Source organism: Branchiostoma belcheri, unplaced genomic scaffold (assembly GCF_001625305.1).
Source record: "Branchiostoma belcheri isolate BF01 breed outbred unplaced genomic scaffold, Haploidv18h27 scaffold6, whole genome shotgun sequence".
Lineage (NCBI taxonomy): Eukaryota > Metazoa > Chordata > Leptocardii > Amphioxiformes > Branchiostomatidae > Branchiostoma > Branchiostoma belcheri.
In genome coordinates this window covers 7,505,369-7,533,116 of record NW_017804242.1, presented here as the reverse complement: position 1 = coordinate 7,533,116, position 27,748 = coordinate 7,505,369, and the positions used below count along the sequence as shown (strand labels likewise).

Genomic DNA, 27,748 nt, shown 5'->3' with positions numbered 1-27,748 from the left:
CAAGGCAATTGTCAATGATTTAGAAGTTAGTATACTGATTGTATAGCTTTGGCTTTACATAATTTGTGTCGACAAAGGCAAAGTCTTAAGGCCCGGTCACACTGGCCGAACTTTGCTGGAGCGTTCCTTTAACGGTAGGGACGGGGGCCGAATTTCGACAACGCTTGTCACCCCTCCGACACCTCCATACCAGCGCCAAACCAAAGTTCATTGCCGACATGGATCGCTGCTTTAACGCCCGACACCGTTCTAGCCACCTCGTGTCGCAACGTTTAATCGCCGCCCGGGCAACGCTGGAGAAGCAGCGGTGGTCCAGCGTTCAAGATTTCTGCGTTGGCCTAGCGGACCCAAGCGTCCACGAACTTACGTCTAGCGATGCCAAACTTTGACTGGGCGTTGGTGGAGCGGGGATGAACTTTGCCGGGGCGGAAAATTGCCCCCTCCTCACCGCTCGCAATATTTTGTGCAGCTCAAAACTTTCGGAGCGGTAGGAGGGCCCCTCCAGAAACATCAGCGGTGGCCTGTCGTACACGGCGTTGCTCTAACGGGGGCCAACTTCTGTTTAACGGTGGTGAGCGGTTTCGAGCGGTGATGAATTTTATTCACCGTTCAAGGAACGCTCCAGCAAAGTTCGCCCAGTGTGACCGGGGCTTTAGACACGTACTGTCGTTTACCCAGTGCGGTACATACTAAAAAGTCCAAGGTCATGTAAGTTTTCGAGCCTTGAAATTAAGCAAGGGTTACTTACTTGTACCAGGTGAAGTCTTTTCAGTCATACGGCATGCTGGGATTTAGAAATGCACCCATGGTTTCTTACTTAATTAATACTTTGTAACGTCTTTGAGTCGTTAGGGAATTATGTGTACAAATGCACTACAATTCTTGACTCATTTATTTTCTACTTACAGATGATTGATTTATTGATTTATACATAATTAACTTCTTCTTGGCTAGGCTTCGTTTTCGAAGATTAGGAATAATATAATTAACTAGTATCAGGCAAAAGCACAATTGCTAATATGAAGCATTTATCCAAGAACATAAATATGTAACATAAAAAAGATAAAATAAACATAAGTATAAACGAGATAAGTTGGTGGTCTATCAATTGAGAGAAACTACAAGTACAAGCGCTATACTGATGCTATAATGTTACAAACCACATGTTCTATGTTGAAAAGACCACTAAAACTCCACTCTCTATTTGTTGTCAGATTCGGCCCATAGTAATTTAATTAATGTTGAAGCATAAAATGCCCCAACACCTCAAAACACAGTGAAAAGTTTTATAACGTCAACAGAATCATTCCGATGCCTTCCAGTCCTATGCAAATGAGGGTTACCCCCTATTTTCGCATTGCATTCTGGGGATGGGAAACTGGTGAATGCTCCCATTCACGAGTTGCACATTACCAGGATCCTTTGCGCACAGGGTGGGGAAAGGTCGCGGTAAACCACGTGACTCATCCTCGGCTCTGGTCGGAAGAAGTAGGAAGTGTTCGCGAGCGCTCGGAAATTTCAAAAATGGCTGACACCACTGCCGGCGGTGGGAAGCACGTAGTTTTTCACGGCGTTCGTACGGCAAAGCGGCATCGAATTTTTGCTCCATGACTATCGGTATGGGATAGGATAGGGTTGATTCAACATATACTACGTGAAAATGTGACAAAAAGACAGACTTTTGAAATTGAATGCTCCCAGCCTACTATCGGCCAGATAGCTTAGGGCACCTTCTTCCGACCAGAGCCGAGGATGAGTCACGTGGTTTACCGCGACCTTTCCCCACCCTGTGCGCAAAGGATCCTGGGAATGTGCAACTCGTGAATTTGTCCAATGGCACGTTCTGTCCCTGACCTCGCACCCCGTGACCATATGTACTTTGACCTGCACCAGACAGCAAGGCGACTTCCCCAAACTTGCAGTATGGTATCAGGCCACAGTTTCTGGCCTATTAGGAATTCTATAGTTAAGAACCCCAAAAGTGACCTACTTCGACGCGGTAAAAAATATAGTAGGGTGCAAAAGTTAGGTACAATCACAGCCTAGTGCTGTGTGCTTGCTGCTGTCCCATGACCTTCCGCATAGCGCTTTTAAAAGATTGCGTCACGAGTGAACTAGCCAACAAACTTTAGCCCAATTTGACATATTTTGTGCATTATACCTTGAACTGAAACATATGCAAGTTCTGTACCTAACTTTTGCACCCTACTATATTTTTTACCGCGTCGAAGTAGGTCACTTTTGGGGTTCTTAACTATAGAATTCCTAATAGGCTTAAACAAATACTTTTTTTAGACTTTGACCAGGTGTGATTTCAGTCACTTTAAATTTTATTTTTTCTTCCCGTTAAAAGAAGGAAGCTGTCGATGATTTCGCATATGTTTATCATCTTTGGCTTTTATCAAGTGAATTTTGATTTCGAAGCCAAAATCCAACGACTTTTGTTGTGAACGTTTTTGAATAGTAATGTATGGTGTGTCGTAAGACCTGCTAGAAACCATGTAAAGTAAGCTTTCAGTAATATTGTCAAACTTTAAGGTGTAGATTCTGTATTGGTTAGCCACTAATACTTGGCCTACTATTAGGTGAAATCCTATTTGTATGCCGGGGCTCCCATACTGACTCCCTAAAAAAATTGGGAGCGAATATGAGAGCTCGGCATACAAATAGGATTGCACCCAGGCTAACAAAAACTGCATTGTAATAATAAATAAATATTCAGCCATGTCTATCTTTAACGACATATAATTAACGACATCGTTTAGTGCATATAATAAAAAAATGCCCTTGTACGAGCATAAAGAACTATTTTTTATAGCTCCACCAACTGTATGCAGTAACGGGTCTGTTATGCACAATGTAGTTTTGTAGGAATTGAAGCCGATAATGGTATTGTAGGATCATTCTAAGATACAAGGTCTCTTTTCAGTATGTTTATCTCCTCTTGGAATGGAATCAGGGGCTATAGCAGACGACCAAATCTCGGCGTCATCTTCATTAAGTAGTCACTGTCTACCACGGGAAGCTCGTCTTAACAACAATAGAGCCTGGAATCCACGCAGCGAGTCTACTAACGAGTGGTTACAGGTTGATCTGCTCGAGAGGATGTCAATAACAGGAATTCAGACTCAGGGACAAATGTACTTTGGCTTGTCTTATTATGTGACATCTTACAAACTTATTTACTCTAATGATGGAATCAACTGGAACATCTTTCAGGAAAATGGATCAGACAAAGTAAGTAGCCATTAATATAATATAATTTTTGGGAAATGTTACGTACTTTAATCACATGTTTAACCACACTCATTGTGTGTCTTTATATAATGAAATACGTACACCTGTTAAGAAATCCACCAGGTTGGGTGCCTTTCCATAAATCTATCTGCTTACAACATCACAGTTGTCAGTCATAATGTTAGTGCTTTCTTCTTTGTGTGGTAATTCATTTATGATAGTAAACAAAGTGATAGATAGAAAACAAACTGGAAATATCAACTCTCACTCTTATCAATGTAACTATCACATACTTTGTTTTTTTAAGGTTTTTCAGGGCAACAGGGACGCAAATGGCGTGAAGACCAACACCATTGACCCACCGATAGTGACGCGATTTATCAGACTCATGGCAGTTACATGGCGTTTTTGGGGGATAGCGTTTCGTCTGGAACTTCTCGGGTGTGAGCTAGAATGTGAGTTCTTCTTACCCTCAAGGCTCAAGAAGGCTATTTTTGTTTGATTGGCTATGGTGAAGTAAGTTACTGTTGATATTGCTGGGACAACAGTGAAGCTATGAATGGTGGTTCAACATTGTTACTAGGCAAGCTTCTCTAATGGGGAGACAAAGGTCAAGTAGGTGAGTGGGCCTAATGGGGGTTACCGCAGTCTAACTTTTGTGTTTGTGTTTGAATAACCCCCAATGCTGTGGATGGATTTTTGAGTAGATGATTATTATATGTTTTGTAGCTCGTTGGTTTAACTTGATCAGTACAATGGGGCCTAAGATAACAGCTGTTATTGGGTAAAACAAGACATTTGTTTATTAAAACGGCTGTGATGATGGATAAAACTAAAAGGCATCAAATTTGCCGACATCAGGCAACTACTACAACATCAATATCAGCACTAACTTATTAAACATTGCACTTCAACCATTGTTTTTTTACCGATAGCAACTTCGACTTTAAAGTCATCCACAATGCAGACGATGCCAAGCTCATCAGTGATCCCGTATTCAGTGAGTTCTATAACCTCTGGGTCAGAGGTGACATCGCCATTTTCCACCGGTAAGTAGTTGCAACATATACCTCCCGTACGTACTACGGCAAATCCTGTGTGGAAATATATTTCTACATACACGTTAACATAATCTTATATGAATGAAAGCTCATGTGTTGTTAGAATTCATAGTTGCAAAGTTAATGCTTTGTTCCAACACAAGAAAAGAGATCACCATAAATTGTCAGTCGATGTCTGGAATTCGGCGAGTGCATCATATTGTCAGCAAGTTCATAACTTATCTCACGAAGGTTGTTGAGCTGAGATCGACCGAAAATATATCGTGAGTTTCCTTTCTCGTGTTGGAAGAAAGCTTAAACTTTACAACTGAAAATACATGTAATTTTATGTATTTTGTGCATTTTAGTCCTTCCAAAGCACAATGTTATGAAAATAATTTATTTTCTTTCTTCGTATTTTTTTTCCTTCAAGATTTGAGTGGAAACAGTGATGACTTGTCATGTATGTATGGATGAAGACTGTATTTTTGGATATGAAAAAATTGTCTAATATATATTTTATTTTCAACTTTAGCTGCCATCATTGGCGGTGCAGTAGCGGCCGGGGTTGTCATTATCATCATTGCAATCGTGGTTTCAATGTTCTGCATTAGAAGGTTGGTCAACATATCATTCCGAATACAATACTTTCACAATGGTACTTCAACTCATTTGAGAATCTGTTCAACTACATGATATGGAACTCTTGTTGGACCGTTGTAATGTCAAAACTTAATTTCTACATATTTCTACCACTATGCATGTATAGGCTTGAATACAAAAAGTTAGAAAAAATTTATACACTAGTTGCTGCTTTTGCTCTCCCACAGAATACGATCCAAAGACACTGACGGTAACGAATCGTCTCCCCGGCCTGACGAAACGCCGAGTACAGACAGAATCTACAACAATGCGATCATGTTCACAGCCAATGACGATTCTTCTAACAACGGCAATGTTTCAATTGGCCAATCACATGGAACCACCTACGCTAATGCCACATTTGACCAATCAGAAGAAACGATGAGCAACGGCCCATATCCCTACGCCACAATTGGTGATGTCATCACTGGCCAATCAGAGGAAACTGACGACACCATCTACACGTATGTTCAGTAAGATGCAATAAAAAGACAAATTATACATATGATTTTATGTATTTTATAATGGGTGAAATTTTATATATTTACTGTCAGTAAATCGACATACTGTTACTAGACATACTAATTTTATAGTTTTTGACCCCTCTAAGGTGGCTACACTGTTGTATTGTATACAGGGACGCATGTACAGATACAAGTCATCATGGCGGGAACGTTCCAACTGATTATTCGGCAAGCTTCCAACAGCATGGCGCCAGTAATGGCGTCTACGTGAACATTCCCCCAGCGCCATCTAGCGGAGATTATCAAGAACTGCTGCCAGCTGTGTATCAGAGCTTACAGAAATACTGAAACAATGCCGTAGAGTCATTTTCATTAACATAATACTGATTCATATACCAACCATTTATTTGCAGAATCCTAAGACCATCTGCTGTTGTTATATTGATTCTATAATATAGATGTAAGCTATATAATAATATATATATATATAGCTTCTGTTTTGGAACAACGATGCAAAGTGACCTTTGATACATTTTTAATCAATGATCTTTCATGTATATAATCTAGCTCCTATAAGCAGAAGTTGTCAAGCTGAAGCTGTCGCTTATGAAACTTAAAATGCTGTGACTTGTACATGTATTAATAGTACAATAATGACTTACTAAAATTTTTATTGCAGTTAAAATGCTTGTGTCCATATGTATACAGAAAATAATCTTACGTACATTGGGCGTTTAGCGTTTATGTCTGTAGATGCCAGGCACCTTGTGACGGTTATGCTTTATATTAGTTAACATAATGTTATAGTTGTATTCGGACGTATCTCTGAATACGTTAAACTTTGTTTACTAGTGTTCAGAAATAACATGCCAGGCTATTTTCAAAAGCCCTAGTTTTAGTAGGTGTAAGGCCAGATGTCAAGTCCCTTGCACCCTCTCACTGCGAGATCAAGAAGAGGTGGGGGCCAAGGAGACTTTTGTCACTAGGATTATTCTAGCCATATGTGTAAACAAATACATATTCCTAGGTTAAGTATCCTACCATGACCTACTTGAAGTTTGAAAAAATCATATTGACTTTAAAATTTGTTTCGGTTTTCGAAATCTGTAATTAGTTTATATCATCTATACTTAGACATACGTACCAAAGAGGTTATAGTCCGTAGGGCATACGTATTTATTCTGAACAAAATATCATTTTCCCTTAGGCCAGCTGTCCCTTACCTCTCTGTCCCAGAGACGAGTCCTACTCTGTAAGAAGTTTGCAGTGTCTTTATCAAGATCCCCTACTTTCTCCAGTTGGTTACCGCCTACACGTGCAATTGTACATGGCAGAGAACTCAGGTCCAAAAATCAAATCAGTCAATTTAGCTGCAGAACATCGAGATTTAAGAACAGTACTTTACCTTTCATTGTAAAGTTACTAAATGATAGTTGACATGTTCATTGTGTAAGTCATGGTTGTATTGAATCGTTATAGCTGATTTTATATTGTTTAACATTGTTGTATCGAATCGTTATAGCTGATTTTATATAGTTTAAATGTAAACAATAACCACAATTCAGCCGAAGGGCTGCTATGGTATTGTATTTGTATTTGTGTGGAAATAAATAAACCAGTCATAATAATAATAATAATAATAATAATACGTACACAACATGTTTGTCCCCCCTGTTCGTTCCCCAATGGTACGTCCCGCCCATGACGTCAACCTCGCACCACGTGACAATGCTTTGACATGCACCAGTGCGCGACCGGAATTGACTTCCTCAAACTCGTAGTAAGAGACCCAACACCTGTGTTGTGCAGTCTTTGTCTTAGCCTCGACCCACCATGAAACCGCCGCTGTGCATGATCCTACTACTTCTTTTACAAGTCCGCTTCATGATGCTGGTTACAGCCACAGGTAAGACTGTTGTAATAGTAACGTCCATGTTGCTTTGTTTTTGTTGCCTTCTGCCAAATCTTTTGAACGGAATTAAACCATTCATATGAATATTAAGTCACTTCCTTATTATTACAGCATGTCACCTCGACGATTTTGAAGCTAAAATTGATTGTATAGCTTTAGATTTAGGTAATTTCTGTCGACAAAGTCAGGTCAACAGCTCATACGTGTTTACCCAGTGCGGAACGGTACTGTAGTCATCTCCAGTCATGCACGCATGTTTAAATATTTGAGCATAGCTCGCTCGGAATCATTCAATTTAGCTCCCAGCAGCACGTTCAATGTACAGATTCCCAGAGTTTGTATTTTTCGTCTATGAACTCGGCTACATTCTATAAACGTCAAATAAAGAGGGCATTCAATTCTTCTTAGATTGTCGCTCTGCACTTGGAGTGGAATCAGGGGTCATAACAGACGACCAGATCTCGGCGTCATCTTCATGGAGTAGTCAATATCAACCCCGGGAAGCTCGTCTTAACAACCTAAACGCATGGTCTCCCAACAGCGACTCTACTAGCGAGTGGTTACAGGTTGATATGCTTGAGAGAACGTCAATAACGGGAATTCAGACTCAGGGACATAGGTACTTTGTCACGTCTCATTTTGTCACGTCTCATTATGTGACATCTTACAAACTTATTTACTCTAATGATGGAATCAACTGGAACATCTTTCAGGAAAATGGATCAGACAAAGTAAGTAGCCATTAATATAATATAATTTTTGGAAAATGTTACGTACTTTAATCACATGTTTAACCACACTCACTGTGTGCCTTTATTTCATTAAATACGTACACCTGTTTAGAAATTCAACAGGTTGGGTGCCTTTCCATAAATCTATCTGCTTACAACATCACAGTTGTCAGTCATAATGTTAGTGCTTTCTTCTTTGTGTGGTAAATTATTTGCAATAGTAAACATAGAGATAGATAGAAAACAAACTGGAAATATCAACTCAACTCTCACTCTGTTATCAATGTAACTATCAAATACTTTGTTATTTAAAAGGTTTTTCAAGGCAACAGGGACGCAAATGGCGTGAAGACCAACACCATTGACCCACCGATAGTGACGCGGTTCATCAGACTCATGGCGGTTAGATGGCAGGTGGCGATAGCGTTTCGTCTGGAACTTCTCGGGTGTGAGCTAGAATGTGAGTTATTCTTACCCTCAAGACTCAAGAAGGCTATTTTTGTTTACATGGCTATGGTGAAGTAAGTTACTGTTGATATTGCTGGTACAACAGTGAAGCTATGGAAGTGGTTCAACATTGTTACTATATAGGCAAGCTTCTCTAATGGGGAGACAAAGGTCAAGTAGGTGAGTGGGCCTAATGGGGGTTACCGCAGTCTACCTTTTGTGTTTGTGTTTGAATAACTCCCAATGCTATGTATGGATATTCGAGTAGATGATTATCATATGTTTTGTAGCTCGTTGGTTTAACTTGATCAGTACAATGGGGACTAAGATAACAGCTGTTATTGGGTAAAACCAGACGTTTCTTTATTAAAACGGCTATAATTTATGGGCATCAAATTCGCCGACACCGAACAACTACTACAACATCAATATCAGCACCAACTAATGGATCATTTATTTATTTATTTCATCTTAATCACCTAGGTGGCCTCTTTAACAGTACATTAATGATTTCCAAGAGGGACACGTAAACATAAAACAATTTGTATAAAAGTATATTATGCAATCAAGTAACATAATTGTGAAATGTTAACTGAGATCAGTTAATTGCGCTTCAACTGACTACAAACGTAAAAACGATTTTGTTTTTGATTAATGATGTTGTTCATGTTGTACCGGACGCTGCTTGAGATTACCACATTTTAAACTAAACTAGGTAAAAAGATGTTTGAAGATCTTTGAAGACCTTATTACTATATTAGAAACTTCGCTTGGGATTCAGAACACAACGCCGTTCATTTAAAAAAATACTAATGAAGTCAGACACATTTTTACATATAGTTACTCCTTGAAACAACCTGTATTGTTAATAATTTTACATTTCATGAGGTTAAATTTAGAATACATCCATACCGCACGGAAGATTCCCCCCGCACGAAAATAAGCTCTCCCTATGACCCGACATGACCTCCCCGGCGCCATTTTCTGGGGGCCTGCATGCCTTTTCAGACATCAAATTTGCTGACAACGAGCAACTACTACATAAATATCAGCACTAACTAATGAATCATTTATTTATTTATTTCATCTTAATCACCTGGGTGGCCTCTTCAACAGTAAATTGTTGATTTCGAAGAGGGCCCAGGGACACATAAAAACAAAACAATTTGTATAAAAGTGAAAAGTAACATAAATGCGAAATGTTTACTGAGATCAGTATAACTGAACTTAATTGCGCTTCAACTGACTACAACCGTAAAAACGATTTTGTTTTTGATTAATAGCAACTTCGACATTAAAGACAGCCACAACGCAGACGATGCTAAGCGCACCAGTGATCACGCGTACGTATTTAGTGAGTTCTGCAAAGAAAACTACTGACACCACTGAGGGCATTACGCCAGCGGCCCAACAAAGGTCAACTTCTATAAGCTTTGAGCCAGAGGTGACATCGCCGTCATCTACCAGTAAGTAGTAGCAACATTCATTTCCCGTAGGGACATTCTATGTGCAAAATATATTGTCTACAGGTCAACATGATTTTATTCAGATAAAAGCTCATCTGTGTTGGTAGAATCCATAGTTGCAAAGCTCAAGCTTTGTTCCAACACATACATTTTCGGTCTATCTCGTCAACCTTCGCCAGATGTGTGTTGCACTCGCTGACTCCAGACGTAAGTCATTGGTTAAAGACATTGATGACGTGTTAGCTGGAAACCAACCTGAATCCACATCAGGTAAAAAGAAAGAAACAAGGCTAATAATCCGCCATTGTGACTCCAGGTATCAAATATAAACTTTTAAGCAATTTGATAATGAGTATTAGCGACAAACATGCATGAATAAAGACTGTGCATTTGGAGAGTTGTCTAAAATAGTATATATTTTGTTTTCAGCTATCGTTGCAATCATCGGCGGTGCAGTAGCGGCTGGGGTTATCATTATCATCATTGCAATCGTGGTTTCAATATTCTGGATTAGAAGGTTGGTCAACATATCATTCCGAATACAATAGCTTGCAAAATGGTACTTCAACTCATTTGAGAATCTGTTCAACTACATAATATGGAACTCTTGTTGGACCGTTGTAATGTCAAAACTTAATTTCTACATATTTCTACCACTATGCATGTATAGGCTTGAATACAAAAAGTTAGAAAAAATTTATACACTGGTTGCTGCTTTTGCCCTCCAACAGAAGACGATCCAAAGACACTGACGGTAACGAATCGTCTCCCCAGCCTGACGAAACGCCGAGTACAGACAGAATCTACAACAATGCGATCATGTTCACGGCCAATGACGATTCTTCTAACAACGGCAATGTTTCAATTGGCCAATCACATGGAACCACCTACGCTAATGCCACATTTGACCAATCAGAAGAAACGATGAGCAACGGCCCATATCCCTACGCGACAATTGGTGATGTCATCACTGGCCAATCAGAGGAAACTGACGACACCATCTACACGTATGTTCAGTAAGATGCAATAAAAAGACAAATTATACATATGACTTTATGTATTTTATAATGGGTTAAATTTTATATATTTACTGTCAGTAAATCGACATACTGTTACTAGACATACTAATTTTATAGTTTTTGACCCCTCTAAGGTGGCTACACTGTTGTATTGTATACAGGGACGCGTGGACAGATACAAGTCATCATGGCGGGAACGTTCCAGCAGATTCTTCGGCAAGCTTCCAACAGCATGGCGCCAGTAATGGCGTCTACGTGAACATTCCCCCAGCGCCATCTAGCGGGGATTATCAAGAACTGCAGCCAGCTGTGTATCAGAGCTTACAGAAATATTGAAACCACGCTTAAGTCATTTTCATGAACATGATACTGATTCATATACCAACCATTTATTTGCAGAATCCTAAAACCATCTGCTGTTGTTATATTAATTCTATAATATAGATGTAAGCTATACGATAATATAGCTCCTGCTCTGGAACAACAACGATTCAAGTTAGATGACCTTTGATACATTTTTTTCAATCAATGATCTTTATTTTATTTATATATTCGAGCTCGTAGAAGCAGAAGCTGTCGCAAAGGCAATAGCTTATGTAACTTGAAACGCTGTAAATTCTATAAGTACATGTATTAATAGTACAATAATGACTTACTAACATTTAATTGCAGTTAAAATGCTTGTGTTCATATGTATACAGAAAATAACCTTACGTACATTGAGCATTTAGTGTGTTTAGATGCAAGGAACCTTGTGACGGTTATGCTTTATATTAGTTACCATAATGTTATAGTTGTAATCGGACATATCTCTGAATACGTTAAACTTTGTTTAGTGTTTGGTAATCGCATGCCTATGTCTAAAAATCTTACTTAGGTGTAAGGCCAGATGGCAAGTCCCTTGCACCCACTTACTGTGAGAACAAGAAGAGGTGGGGGCTAACGAGACTTATGTCACTAGGATAATTCTAACCATATGTGTAAACAAACACGTATATCTAGGTTAAGTATCCTATCCATGTATTTGCTAGTTGAGGTTTTAAAAAAATCATATTGACTTTAAAATTTGTTTCGGTTTTCGATATCTGTTATTAGTTTATATTATGTATACTTAGACCTACGTACCAAGGAGGTTATAGTCCGTAGGGCATGCGTATTTATTCTAAACAAAATACAACTTCCCTTAATGCGTACACAACATGTTTGTCCCCCCTGTTCGTCCCCCAATGGTACGTCCCGCCCATGACGTCAACCTCGCACCACGTGACAATGCTTGACATGCACCAGTGCGCGAGCGGAATTGACTTCCTCAAACTCGTAGTAAGAGACCTAACACCAGTGTTGTGCAGTCTTTGTCTTAGCCTCAACCCAACATGAAACCGCCGCTGTGTATGATCCTACCACTCCTTTTACAAGTCAGCTTTTTGACGGTGATTACAGCGACAGGTAAGACTGCATTAATAGTAACGTTGACGTTGCGTTGTTTTGTTGCCTTCTGCCAAATCTTTTAAACGGAATTAAACCATTCATATCAATATTCAGTCACTTCCTTATTATCACAGCATAATACCTCGACGAGTTTGAAGCTTATACCGATTGTATTGCTTTAGAATTATGTAGTCAAACTCTTATACATGTTCACCTAGTACAGTTAGCCTCCTTTTCAGACGCTCCCGGATCAGTCGTCTTTTTTACCTTCGCCAAGAAGGTTATGTTTTCAGAGACGTTCGTGTGTGTGTCTGTGTGTCTGTAGACACAATAACTCAAGAAGGTTTACATGGTTTGTCTTTAAACTTGGTAGGTGGGTAGGTCTTGATGGGACCTAGAAATGATTAGATTTTGGCCACCCTGGTGGCTTGTTGTGGTACTGAAGTTGAATTTCCGGTTTTGATACCTCATGATCTGGACGTGCTAGGGTCACGAAATTTGCATGGCAGGTAGCTCTTGTGCTGTGAAAGAAGTGAGGTAGGTTTTGGCCCCCTGGCGGCTTTCTCTGGAACTGCAGGGGCGTTTCTTTGAAAAAAAAATTAAGGATAACTTCTTGAGGATAACTCAAGAACCGGTTGACGGATCGTCGTAATTTTTGGTATGTAGGTAGATTAAGTGACGCTTGACATAATTATGTGACAATTATGAAATCTTAATGTAATTTGCATAATTTTAGAGGAAATTCTATAAATCAGCTGCATTACATTATAGGACTATTCAAGCTTGTGACATATGTAATTGAGGACAAGAGAAACACAGGTAGATATTGATTATGTAAATTAACACTTAATGTGCATAATTAATGCTAAAATGTTATAATTCCATAAAGGTAACTCTGGAATTTTATACTTGGAGTATTTGAAAGTTAAGGAAAGGTGTACATCATTAACATAACTTATTCAAATAAGGACCTCATTTGCATAATTTATGAGGAAATGATAGAATGGCTTTCTTTGTTAAGATAAGGCTGTTTTAGTGGAGAATATGATTAACTGATGTAATTAATGCAAATGAGGATCCTATTTGCATAATCAGGAGGAATAATCTTTACTTTGTCAGTCATAGATATTGACATCATTTGGCGAAGGTATGAGATCGTGTAACTCTATTTTTTTTAAGGGGGGGGTGTATTTTCTGATCAAACGTAGATCGCACTAAATAGAAGCTCCGGTTGCCTGCCGGAGCTTCTATTGCGTGCGATCTACGTTGATCAAGAAAACTCCCCCCCCCCCAAAAAAAACGACCGATCCGAGAACGCCTGAAAAGGAGGCTACGTACGGTACGGTATGTAGTTATTTACAGTCATGAACGTATGTTTAAATTCTTTAGCCTATCTCGCTCGGATTCATTCAATTTAGCTTCCAGCAGCACGTCCAAGGTACAGATTCGCAGAGTTTGTATTTTTTTGTCTATGAACTCTGGAACATTTTATAAACGTCAAATAAAGAGGGTATTCAATTCTTCTTAGATTGTCGCTCTGCTCTTGGAGTGGAAACAGGGGTCATAACAGACGACCAGTTCTCGGCGTCATCTTCATTTAGTAGTCAATATCAACCCCGGGAAGCTCGTCTTAACAGCCTAAACGCATGGTCTCCCAGCAGCGACTCTACTAGCGATTGGTTACAGGTTGATATGCTTGAGAGGACGTCAATAACAGGAATTCAGACACAGGGACATAGGTACTTTGGCAGGTCTTATTATGTGACATCTTACAAACTTATTTACTCTAATGATGGAATCAACTGGAACATCTTTCAGGAAAATGGATCAGACAAAGTAAGTAGCCATTAATATAATATAATTTTGGGGAAATGTTACGTACTTTAATCACATGTTTAACCACACTCAGTGTGTTTTTATCTAATGAAATACGTAAACCTGTTTAGAAATTCAACAGGTTGAGTGCCTTTCCATAAATCTACCTGCTTAGTATGGTTATTTATTTGTAATAGTTAACATAGTGATAGATAGAAAACAAACTGGAAATATCAACTCTCACCCTGTTATTGATGTAACTTTCACATGCTTTGTTTTGTTCTTCTTACTTGTTTTGTAAGATCTTTGAAGGTAACAGTAACGGAGATGGCGTGAAGACCAACTACATTGACCCACCGATAGTGACGCGGTTCATCAGACTGATGCCGGTTACATGGGAGAGGGTAATAGCGTTTCGTCTGGAACTACTCGGGTGTGAGCTAGAATGTGAGTTACCCTTACCCTCAAAAAGAAGACTATTTTTTATTGCATTGGCTATGGTGAAGTACGTTACTGAGGATATTGCTGGTACAACACTGAAGCTATGAATGGTGGTTCAACATTGTTAGTAGGCGCTAGGCAAGCTTCTAATGGGGAGACAAAGGTCAAGTAGGGGAGTGAGCCTTATGGGGGTTTCTAAATTACCGCAGTGTACCTTTTTACCTCCATGAAAAATGGAGGTATTGTTTTTAGGCGCGTCTGTGTGTCTGTGTTTCCGCAGCATAACTTCATAACGCCTTCATGGATTGTGATGATATTTGGTATGCTGGTAGGTCTTAGGAAGACAAAGGTCAAGGTCAAATATGGGCCACCTGGAAGATGACCTTGGTACTGCAGCAGAACTTCCGTTTTTTGTATCTTTTGTCCTGAACATGCTATGGTCTTGAATTTTTGGTGAAAGATAGCTTTTCCTGTCAGGAGTAAGTGGTATGGGTTTGTTCCCCCTACTAGCTTGTTCTGAAACTGCAGGGGACTTTCGGGCGAAATCTTAAAAAGCCAATAAATCCAGATAGGAACAACATATTTTCATCAATTTTGGTAGGTAGGTAGCTGAGAGAAAGATGTACATAATTAAATGCAAATTATGCAAATGAGGGCTTAATTTGCATAATTAATGAGGAAATTCTATAATGACAGTGTTTTACATTATAGTACTTTCATACATGTAATATATGTAATCTATGGCAGATAGAACATCCACAGATACCAATTATGCAAATGATGACCTAATTTGCATAATAAATGCAAAAATTCTGTGATTTCGTAATGGTGAATGATGGCAATTCTATACCTTGTGACATGTAGGTTACTTACATGTTAACAACACTATGCATATATTTGTTAATATAGAGGCAATTTGCATAATTATTGAAGATGTTGAAATTAGATATTGCCAAATGATAGGAGTTTGACACACAAAATATTGTAAGTTGAGTTTAAAACACCATAAATTAGACTACATTATATTAATTGCCTACTTAATGAAACAAATCATTTACATAAACTCTACATATTTCATGGAGGTATGAGATCTCAGAATTCTTGTTATGTTTGTGTTTGAATAATTTTAATGCTGTGGGTAGATATTCGAGTAGATGATTATTATATGGTTTGTAGCTCGTTGGTTTTACTTGATCAGTACAATGGGGACTGAGATAACAGCTGTTTTTAGGTAAAACCTGACATTTGTTTACTAAAACGGCTGTGATGATAGATGAAACTAAAGGGCATCAAATTTGCCGACATCAAGCAACTACTACAACATCAATATCATCACTAACGTATTAAACATTGCACTTCAACCACTGTTTTATACCTATAGCAACTTCGACTTTTAGGTCGACAACAATGCAGACGATGCCAAGCCCATTAGTGACCCCGTATTCAGTGAGTTCTGAGACGACACTCATTTTCACCACGCGTGGCTTTACACAAGCGGCCACACAAAGGTCAACATCAATAAGCTCTGGGCCAGAGGTGACATCGCCGTCATCTACCAGTAAGTAGTAGCAACATACACCTCCTTTAGGTTCTCCTAGGCAGATACTGTGTTGAAATATATTTCTACATACACGTCAACATAATTTTATTTGAATGAAAGCTCATCTGTGTTAATAGAATCCATACATGTAAAGTTAATGCTTTGTTCCAACACAAGAAAGGAACTCACCATAAATTGTCAGTCGATCTCTGGAATTCGGCGAGTGCATCATATTGTCAGCGAGTTCATAACTTATCTGACGAAGGTTGCTGAGATCGACCGAAAATATATCGTGAGTTTCCTTTCTCGTGTTGGAAGAAAGCTTAAACTTTACAACTGAAAATACATGTAATTTTATGTATTTTGTGCATTTTAGTCCTTCCAAAGCACAATGTTATGAAAATAATTTATTTTCTTTCTTCGTATTTTTTTTCCTTCAAGATTTGAGTGGAAACAGTGATGACTTGTCATGTATGTATGGATGAAGACTGTATTTTTGGATATGAAAAAATTGTCTAATATATATTTTATTTTCAACTTTAGCTGCCATCATTGGCGGTGCAGTAGCGGCCGGGGTTGTCATTATCATCATTGCAATCGTGGTTTCAATGTTCTGCATTAGAAGGTTGGTCAACATATCATTCCGAATACAATACTTTCACAATCATTATGGTACTTCAACTCATTTGAGAATCTGTTCAACTACATGATATGGAACTCTTGTTGGACCGTTGTAATGTCAAAACTTAATTCCTACATATTTCTACCACTATGCATGTATAGGCTTGAATACAAAAAGTTAGAAAAAATTTATACACTAGTTGCTGCTTTTGCTCTCCCACAGAATACGATCCAAAGACACTGACGGTAACGAATCGTTTCCCCGGCCTGACGAAACGCCGAGTACAGACAGAATCTACAACAATGCGATCATGTTCACAGCCAATGGCGATTCTTCTAACAACGGCAATGTTTCAATTGGCCAATCACATGGACCCACCTACGTTAATGCCACATTTGACCAATCAGCAGAAGAAACGATGAGCAACGGTCCATATCCCTACGCCACAATTGGTGATGTCATCACTGGCCAATCAGAGGAAACTGTTGACGATACCATCTACATGGATGTTCAGTAAGATGCAATTAAAAAACTAAAGACATATTTTATATTTATTTAAAGTACAGTATTTTATATATTTTACTCTTAGTAACTTGACATTTTGTTACTAGAGATATTTATAGTTTTTCACCAATCTAATTATAAGTTGGCTACACCTTTGTATTATTTACAGGGAGGCGTGGGTAGAGACAACTCATCATGGCGGGAACGTTCCAACAGATTCTTCGGCAACCTCCCAACAGCATGGCACCAGTAATGGCGTCTACGTGAACATCCCCCCAGCGCCATCTAGCGGAGATTATCAAGAACTGCGGCCAGCTGTGTATCAGAGCTTACAGAAATATTGAAACCACGCTGTACAGTCATTCCAAGAACATGATACTGTTTTGTATACCAACCATTTATTTGCAGAATCCTAAGACCATCTGCTGTTGTTATATTGATTCTATAATATAGATGTAAGCTATACGATAATATAGCTCCTGCTCTGGAACAACAACGATTCAAGTTAAATGACCTCTGATACTTTTTTTTTTCAATCAATGATCTTTATTTCATGTATATACTCGAGCTCGTAGAAGCAGAAGCTGTCGCAAAGGCAATAGCCTATGAAACTTGAAAAGCTGTGACTTCTATACGTACATGTATTTTTAGTACAATAATGACTTATTAACCGTTTTAATTACAATTTAAATGCTTGTGTCAATTTGTATACAGAAAATAAGAATAGAGAGCATTTGAGAGTTATTCGTTATTTTTAGTCAATACTGTAGTTGTATTTTGAGATATTTCAAACCTCGTTTTCTATGTACCTTAAAAATATGTTCATCCTTTTCACCAGTATAAATTTGCTCTTAATAGAATTAATGTCAGATGCAAAGTCAAAATCTGATGCCAATACCTTCATACCCTCTTATGATTAGATCAAGAGTCGATTATGTCCATAACAGCTATTTTACTTTAAATATTTAGTAAGGTATGTCAACACGTATTCTTAGGTTAAGTATACCTACGAAGTAACGAAGCATTTGCTATCTAAAGTAAAATTACTTTCTTGTTTTTGTTCACAAAACGTATTTAGAAGATATTTACTCTACTAATTGTTTATTCAGAAAAAAGACCACCATGTATTTGAATTCAAACAAAAAAAATCAACTTGACTGTGTGCCTTTTTTCATTTCCAACAGCCGTTTAGAAATATCCCTTGTTTTAATGCATATGTATTTATTCTTTAAAAAATTATAACCTCCCCTTTAATACACTGTACATACATAACATGTTTGTCGACGCCCCCCTTGTTTGTCCAATGGCACGTTCGATCCATGACCTCGCAACTCGTGACTGTACTTTGACTTGGACTAGTGCGCCAGACAAACTTCTAGCAGGCGACTCAAACACCTGTGCTGCTCAATCTAAGTATTTACCTCGATCCACAATGAAACCGCCTCTGTGTGTGATCCTACCACTTCTATTAGAAGTCAGCTTGATGATTGTGGTTGCAGCGACAGGTAGGACTGTACATGTAGTAATAGTAACGTTCATGTTGCGTTGTTTTTGGTGCCTTCCACCAAAAAAACATTCATATCGATTTTTTTAGAAACTTTGGCCCTTATTGTTTCAGCAAGGCAACTGTCAATGATTTAGAAGTTAGTATACTGATTGTATAGCTTTGGCTTTACATAATTTGTGTCGACAAAGGCAAAGTCTAAAGGCCCGGTCACACTGGCCGAACTTTGCTGGAGCGTTCCTTTAACGGTAGGGACGGAGGCCGAATTTCGACAACGCTCGTCACCGCTCCGACACCTCTATACCAACGCCAAACCAAAGTTCATTGCCGACATGGATCGCTGCTTCAACGCCCGACACCGTTCCAGCAACCTCGAGCTCGTGTCCGCTCGTAAAACGCTTGTAACCGCTCCAGCAAAGTTTGTGCAACGTTTAATCGCCGCCCGGGCAACGCTGGAGAAGCAGCGGTGGTCCAGCGTTCAAGATTTCTGCGTTGGCCTAGCGGACCCAAGCGTCCACGAACTTGCGTCTAGCGATGCCAAACTTTGACTGGGCGTTGGTGGAGCGGGGGTGAACTTTGCCGGGGCGGAAAATTGCCCCCTCCTCACCGCTCGCAATATTTTGTTCAGCTCAAAACTTTCGGAGCGGTAGGAGGGCCCCTCCAGAAACATCAGCGGTGGTCGGGCGTACACGGCGTTGCTCTAACGGGGGCCAACTTCTGTTTAACGGTGGTGAGCGGTTTCGAGCGGTGATGAATTTTATTCACCGTTCAAGGAACGCTCCAGCAAAGTTCGCCCAGTGTGACCGGGGCTTAGACACGTCCTGTCGTTTACCCAGTGCGGTACATTATGCTCAGTCATGCGCGACTGTGTAAAACCCCCATTCCCTTTCTTAGACGGCGCTCTCTCTGCGACCCGAAATTGGCCGGGGTATCAAACAGGTACAAGACCTTTGTAGGTTTAAATACAAACGCATGGACTCGCCACATTGCATCGTTTGCAATTGTATTACTTGTGATACATTTGGTGACATTTTGAATTAATAGTTTTGTAAAGTGTACGAACTTACAAATTATCTGTCAGATTCTTGTATAGCCACCACATTGAAAAAGAAAAATGTTTGAGAAATATTGTAAAGCACTCCTAAGCCTAATTTACACAGTTTAGAGTCATTTATTCAATTGTTCTCAGATTGTCGTTCTGCTCTTGGAGTGGAATCAGGGGCTATAAGAAACAACCAGTTCTCGGCGTCATCTTCAGTTAGTGATAGTTGGCAACCATGGGAAGCTCGTCTGAACAGCGGCAGAGCCTGGATGCCAAGCAGCTTCTCTACTAGCGAGTGGTTACAGGTTGATCTGCTCAAGAGGATGTCAATAACAGGAATTCAGACTCAGGGACAAGCGTCCTTCCGCTTCTTGCATCTTGTGACATCTTACAAACTTTTGTACTCTGACGATGGAACAGACCTCAACTGGAACACTTTTCAGGAAAATGGATCAGACAAAGTAGGTGTCACATGAGCATTTTTTACAATAGGGTGTTTTTGCCCTTTATTCTGTTTTTACAAACTTTTAAAAATCTAACAGCCTGATGTTGTTTACCTTCCAAAAACTACTTTCATTAACGATATAGAATTATCCATATTGTTAGTGATGCCGTAATGTTAGTGATGCCGTAATGTTAGTATGATAATTACCTTCGCCAAGAAGGTTATGTTTTCAGAGGCGTTCGTGTATGTGTGTGTGTGTGTGTGTGTGTGTGTGTGTGTGTGTGTCTGTCAACACGATAACTTGAGAAGGCCTTGATGGATTGTCTTGATACTTGGTAGGTGGGTAGGTCTTGATGAGACCTCAAAATGATTAGATTTTGGACCCCCTAGCGGCTTGTTATGGTACTGCAGCTGAACTTCCGGTTTTGATATCTCATGATCTAGACATGTTATGGTGATGAAATTTGGGTGGTAGGTAGCTCTTGTGCTGGGGAAGAAGTGACGTGAGTTTGGGCCCCCTAGTGGCTTGCTCTGGAACTGCAGGGATATATTCTTGAAAATATTCTTAAGAGGATAACTCAATAACCGGTTGACGGATCGTCGTGATTTTTGGTATGTAGGTAGCTTACGTGATGCTTAATATAATTATGTGACAATTATGCAAATATGGATGTAATTTGCATAATTTATGGGGAAATTCTATAAATCAGCTGCATTCCATAATAAGACAATTGAAGCTTGTGACATTGGTAATTGACAACGAGAGAAACACAGGCAGATATTGATTATGTTAATAATGACTTAATTTGCATAATTAATGAGAAAATTTTATAATTATGTAATGATAACTGCCTGTAATTTCATACTTATGGTATTTGAAAGTTAAGTTGAGGTGAACATCATTAAACATAATTTATTCAAATCAGGACCTCATTTGCATAATTTATTAGGAAATACTAGAATGCCTTGTTTGTTTATATAAGACTGTCTTTTGGTTGAGATTATGATAAAATGATATAATTCATGAAAATTAGGTTCCTATTTCTTAAATCAGGGGGGAATAATCTAATCTATAATTTGTCAGTCATTTGGCGAAGGTATGAGATCGGGGAACTCTAGTTACGTATGATAACAAAGCGGTACAAAACGAGTCCAATCCCCTATTTCACTGATTTGTTAAATAAACAAACAGGTTGAAATCTCCCATTACCGGACAATTATAGTTTTTAATCTTTTTGTAGGTACTTCTGATGTATATTCATAATGTGTACAGCCAGTATTTATTACCTTCGCCAAGAAGGTTATGTTTTCAGGGGCGTTCGTGTATGTGTGTGTGTGTGTGTGTCAACACGATAACTTGAGAAGGTCTTGATGGATTGTCATGATACTTGGTAGGTGGGTAGGTCTTGATGAGACCTCAAAATGATTAGATTTTGGGCCACCTGGCGGCTTGTCATGGTACTGCAGCAGAACTTCCGGTTTTGATATCTCATGATCCAGACATTCTAGGGTGACGAAATTCGGATGGTAGATAGCTCTTGTGATGGGGATAAAGTGACATGAGTTTGAGCCCCCTAGTTGCTTGCTCTAGAACTGCAGGGGGGTTTAATGGACAAATGTTTAAAGGGGGATAACTCAAGAACCGATTGATGGATCATGGTGATTTTTGGTATGTAGGTAGCTTGAGTGATGCTTGACATAATGATATTACAATTATGCAAATATGGATGTAATTTGCATAATTAATGAGGAAATTCTATTTATCAGCTGCATTCCATTATAGGAAGTTCAAGCTTGTGACATATGTTATTAAGAATGTGAGAAACACAGGCAAATATTGATTATGCAAATGAAGACTTAATTTGCATAATTAATGAGAAAATGTTATAATTGCGCAGTGGTAACTGCCTGGAATTTTATACTTGGGGTGTTTGAAAGTTAGGTTAAGGTGAACATAATTAAACATAACTTATTCAAATAAGGACCTCATTTCCATAAGTTATGAGAAAATGTCATCATGTCATTCTTTGTTAAGATAAGACTGTCTTTTGGTGGAGAATATGATCAACAGATATAATTCATGCAATTGAGGATCCTATTTGCATAATTAGGGGGATTAATATATAATTTCCTAATCATAAAAGCTAACATCATTTGGCGAAGGTATGAGATCGTGGAACTCTAGTTTATGTTTGTACCTAGTTTGTCAATGCCCTTTGTTTGTTTAGCTGACCTTATTGTTTAATCTGTTTTTAATTAAATCCTGAATACGTAATTCAGCAGTTTCATACGCTGCCATGTATCTGGAGTGTTGTCAATAAACTACTATTATTATAATTAAATTTGTCACATGGTGAGGGTTAAGATAGATTAAAATTATGAAAATGTGGTGTTTTTAATGTTTGCTTGGTTTGGTTTGTGAGATTTTTGAAGGTAACATCGATATCATGGACCCAGATATCGTGAAGACCAACTACATTGATCCACCGATAGTGACGCGTTTCATCAGACTGATGCCGGTTACATGGGGTAGGTGGTGGATAGCGCTTCGTCTGGAACTTCTCGGGTGTGAGCTAGAATGTAAGTTACATTGCGCATTCAAGCCAAAGTACTAATGATTCATTGTATGTACGTACTCTTGCGATAAAACAGAATATATATTTAAGTGTTGCATAGTATTGCATCAGTATATGTACATCATATTTTAAATTACAAACAAATAGCTACTTTAAATCTCGATCATCTAATATTAGTGACATTTTAAACTTTATTTAGTACATAATAATGCAATATAGGATTTAGCTTGGTCAGTATAAGGACTACTCGTAAACCAGTAGATTGAAATGTTTTAAATGTCCCGCAATTTACAGCTAACACAACATCAGCCGCACCCCCAACAACTGAAACGTTACCCACTACGTATTTACTGAGTTCCACTAAGAAAACAACTACGTCAGCGGCCCCACAAAGGTCAACATCGACATCAATAAGCTCTGGGCCAGAGGTGACATCGCCGTCATCTACCAGTAAGTAGCAGCAACATACACCCAACTTTTACCTATCTTTCAAAATATATTTGATACATTTCCTGTGTTAATATTTTTGACTAGTCAGACATGGTTGCATGCATTAATACTCCCCGCAGTGAATTGAATTTCATAACTGACTTTTTATTTGAAATCTAGCTATCTTTTTTCCCCCTCAGATACGAGTGACGGGTCAACTGACAAGCCAGCTGGAACTACATCAGGTAAAGAGATAGTAAATCCATAGTTCTTGGCCTCGTAAACTGTAAAGGAACTATTCCTATAATGCTTTATTGTTTTACATTGCCCGACCTTTTTTTCTACATGTTAGGCCATGTTGATTTGATTATATGGATGACATCCTCCGGGAGCCCCAAAACTACTGATGCGCGCGTGCGAATAAAAAAAAGTTTTGCAAAAAAAAAAGGTAGTTTTCATTATGACATCTAAGTGGTCATGAGGGTTGAGCAAATGGCACAGAATATGGTTTGGCGAATAATCTAGTCTTCAAGTTCATTTCTTTACAATTTCGTCTTTTTTCGTTTGATTTTGGCAGTCTACGACATTGGTATAGTTTTTATTAATTTTTTTTGTAACTTATGGTATATTTTTGCTCATTTTGCAACTGTTTTGTACGATTTACGGTATGGTTGAAAACTTTTTTTTTTTGGAAACGGCCGAAAATTCATGCGCGCGCGGATGTCATCCATATAATCAAATCAACATGGCCTTACGTGTGCCTTCAAGTAGCCTCCGAGCAAAAAATTGCACTTACTAAATACAATCATGTATATCAGATGTTTTATCGATAAAGCCTGTGGTTCTGGATATGAAGAGTTGACAGAATCTAAATCTGTTTTCAGCTACCGTTGCCGTCATTGGCTGTGCTGTAGCAGCTGGGGTCGTCATTATCATAATCATCATCGCTGTTTCCATATTCTTTTTCAGAAGGTTGGTAAATGCATCATTTATTAGGGTCATATGATACATCCAAAGGACAGGTTATATTATGAATATAATAGATTTTTAAGGGTAATAAATCCCCTTATTACATGTAGGAATAAGCAAATGGTATTGATATGTGGGTACTTTTCTTGGTAATCTAAAATACCTACATTGTCATTGATTCTGAATTCCTGTGATTATCTTTATCATTATTTTGAATACATATAGAAAGGCTTCAATTAAGAGAGTGTTTTGCTACGTTTTATACACTCCGTAAGGTCACAGCAAGTAATTTTTATGGATGATATCAGCGCTCGCTGGATTAAAAAAAAAAGAAGAAGTTTTGTTGCCTTCTGACAGTTGTCAACATGCCGAATATGGGCAAAGATGTATGTTGCCATGCTGGAAGGTAAATGGCGAAACGTCGGCTGTGAATAAAACACATGATTGTGTAAAATAGTATCTCTTTACTCAGTAACTTACCAACCTGATGAAACTATTTTTCATCCACATATATTTATTGCGTATTAGGCAAAACGCAAAAGTTGCTCATATAACTTCTTCTACTCAAAACATACAACGAGTAAAAAACACATTGACAAGATACATGCATAATTACAAGGTTGATAAAACCGAAACAAATACAAACAGGACAAGTTGGTGATCTATTAATGACGAGAATCTACCCGTAGAGTAAATGAAGTTTTGAACTACATAAAAAACATTACAGTTTTGTAGGTGTAAGAGTGATGTGGACCCTCGAAGTAGTAATGAACATAGGGAACTGTCATTGAGATGCTGTAGCTCTACTATGTTGGAGAGAGATGATAACAGAGTACTTCTTTGACTGTGATGAAACTATTCACGGCTTCAATGTTTTTTTAACAAGCTTTATTCAAATAAACAAAAACATACAAGACAAAGAGGTATACAAACACTAAACATACGAATAGACTTAGTAGCAATCAGTTTTTACAAGGTAAGTTAAAAGGTTCCCATTTTTTGTTGTGCTTTGATATTTTGTACTTAAGTGTCGCAATATTTTTCTCCATGTACATACTTAACGAAGGCAATAAATTTATAGATAGATAGATTAGGTGACTCCCGGTTTTTATAAATATATATTTTACCTAATAAAATAATAACATTACAAATGACTGGTGTTTCACTTGATAGGTCTCCCAGCAAACATACAACATTCTGTTGGTGGCAAGAAACTTATGTACTTATGTTGTTTTGTTTACAGTGACGCATGCGAAGAGATAAGGCGTCAGAGGGGTGATGACAGCGCCCAGATTAATGTGTTTTACAACGTAGGGTACACTTCTGATAACGACTAGGTGGAAAACTACTAGCGGCTGAAACACTAATCTTTATCATGAAATAGTTTTCTTCAACCGGTTAAAGATTTATCCAGCCCATATTAATAATCAGCGTTGCGTTATAACCTGTATGGCACGAGGTTTAGCTAAAAGGGCATGCAATACCATTGCGTTCTACTGCTAAATTCTATACAAATAACAAAAAAAGGTGTCAAAATCTCACCTCTGGGATAAAAAGTTCATGACAACTGACCTTGACAGGATAGCCCACCTCCTGAATTGTACACAAGCCAGATTCTACCATTTTTGATACAGCTCTTTAAACTTTAAATGGCCACAAACAGACGGAAACCTGACCTTTCACCTCTAATCTCCAGAAATCAACCTGATCACACCACTTGGGACTACTTTCCCCAGTGGTCTCCAAAACATTCTAAACTAAAGTTTTTTGGCCAAAATCAATGAGTATGAAGCCTTGTCTATCCCATCCACAAAAAAAATGACAAAAGGACACCAAATTTTCCAAGAAAAAAGGAAGTTTTAATGATCTATACCCGGTACTATTTTTTAATGCGCTAATAGAAATCCATGCCCTAAAGGAATTCATCAAGCAAAAATGTAGCAATCTGACGTCTAAACGTCCATTTTCTATTCTTGAACATTACGACGTGACATATCAGAATTAAGTTTAAGGATATGGGTAAAATTTCTTCAGCCTTATTTTTTGTCTTATGTATTATTATTTTAAAAAAAGGTATCATTTTAAAACCCTTGTCCTGCGGAGCCCAACAATTGTTGTTTTGCACATTGTACAGTACCATCTATATGGGTACGATTTGCGGGTATTTCTCGTGCAACGCATCACACCGCAGCGAAACGCACCGAATGCGAAAGTAATTATGCCACTAAAGGGCAAAAAAGTTGGGGGTCTATGACCTAATTAAGACATGAAATTATTGAAAAATTTTGTGTAAAAAATGCCAGCAGGACAAGGGTTAACCAACGTAAAGATATATAAATAATGTGATTTCATACCGATTAAGATATGACTGACTAAAGTTAAGGTTTTTATATTTGTATCAAGTGCACTAAACAATGCACGTAAAGAAAGGAAGCTGTTAATGACGACAGTTGTTTAGTTTGTCTGGAATTAGTTTCGGCGAATCTATTTTGTAATCAATAAATCTTATGCTGTAAATTTCTTTATTCTGAAATATATTCAGTTATATTCTTTACTAAAAATAATGAATAAAGATGTAATATACTCAAATATACTATGTACACAGTATTAATGGTTTATTCTCAAAATTCGCAGAAAACCACATTGCAGGCTGATACTACAATGTAAATAAATGAATTACGCAGTTCCACAGTGCAATCGTTTTTAATAAAATTAAATTGATTCCAAATTCTTACCTTACCTGGTATAATTAGTAGATATTCCCTGTCTTTACGCTTGTCTATTTATATCGCTTCCCTACTAATAACATGTTTGCCTCCCCCCCCCCCCCGTATGCCCATTGTTACATTCCGTAAGTACCTGGTACCTCCAATCACAATAGTTTATTTTGAAAAGCATCAGAAGCATCAAAAGCATCAGAAGAATTTTCTTTCTCAAACGTGAAGAAACTCAAACACAGTTTCAATCTTTCCCTTGATGCATAACTTGGTATGTCGCAATTCGTCCAATGGCACGTCCCGTACATGACGTTAACCTCAAAACTCGTGACTATACATATACTTGTGCGCGAGATAATATATATTTCTTAAACCAGTGTATTATCGTATTAAGTCATATTCGGGTATATAAAGATATTTTTCTTCTCTCTCCAATTATGTGCATCGGAAAATATTTTGTGCAACGTTTACCTAACATTTAACATAAGACTTCATCTGGCTTTTTCTTGGTTTCACGCAGGCACAATGCGTTCTCCCAATGTGCCTACTAATAGGTTGAGTCTTATCACAATGCAATTGTTATTTAAAATAAAGACAATTTGACTCTAAATTCTTTTCCTTACCTAATATAATTAGTGGATATTCTCTGTGCGTAGGCTTGCCTATTTATATCCTTTCCCTACTAATAACATGTTTGTTTAACACCCCCTCAGTATGTCTAATGGCACATTCCGTGAGTACCTGGAACCTCCAATCAT

At 38.3% G+C, this 27,748-nt stretch overlaps 1 protein-coding gene across 1 annotated transcript; it reads left to right on the top strand.

Moving 5' to 3' along the window:
- Nucleotides 1-1,524: 1,524 nt before the first annotated feature.
- Nucleotides 1,525-23,572, top strand: LOC109482333. The gene is made up of 14 exons (XM_019785014.1): nucleotides 1,525-1,557; nucleotides 3,545-3,678; nucleotides 4,173-4,286; nucleotides 5,108-5,392; nucleotides 6,620-6,635; nucleotides 7,205-7,289; nucleotides 7,704-8,026; nucleotides 8,342-8,486; nucleotides 13,915-14,222; nucleotides 14,504-14,648; nucleotides 20,002-20,315; nucleotides 22,723-22,879; nucleotides 23,170-23,325; nucleotides 23,505-23,572. The coding sequence occupies exons 1-14, from the start codon at nucleotides 1,525-1,527 to the stop codon at nucleotides 23,570-23,572; spliced, it is 2,283 nt and encodes a 760-aa protein (XP_019640573.1).
- The last annotated feature ends 4,176 nt before the right edge of the window (nucleotides 23,573-27,748 follow it).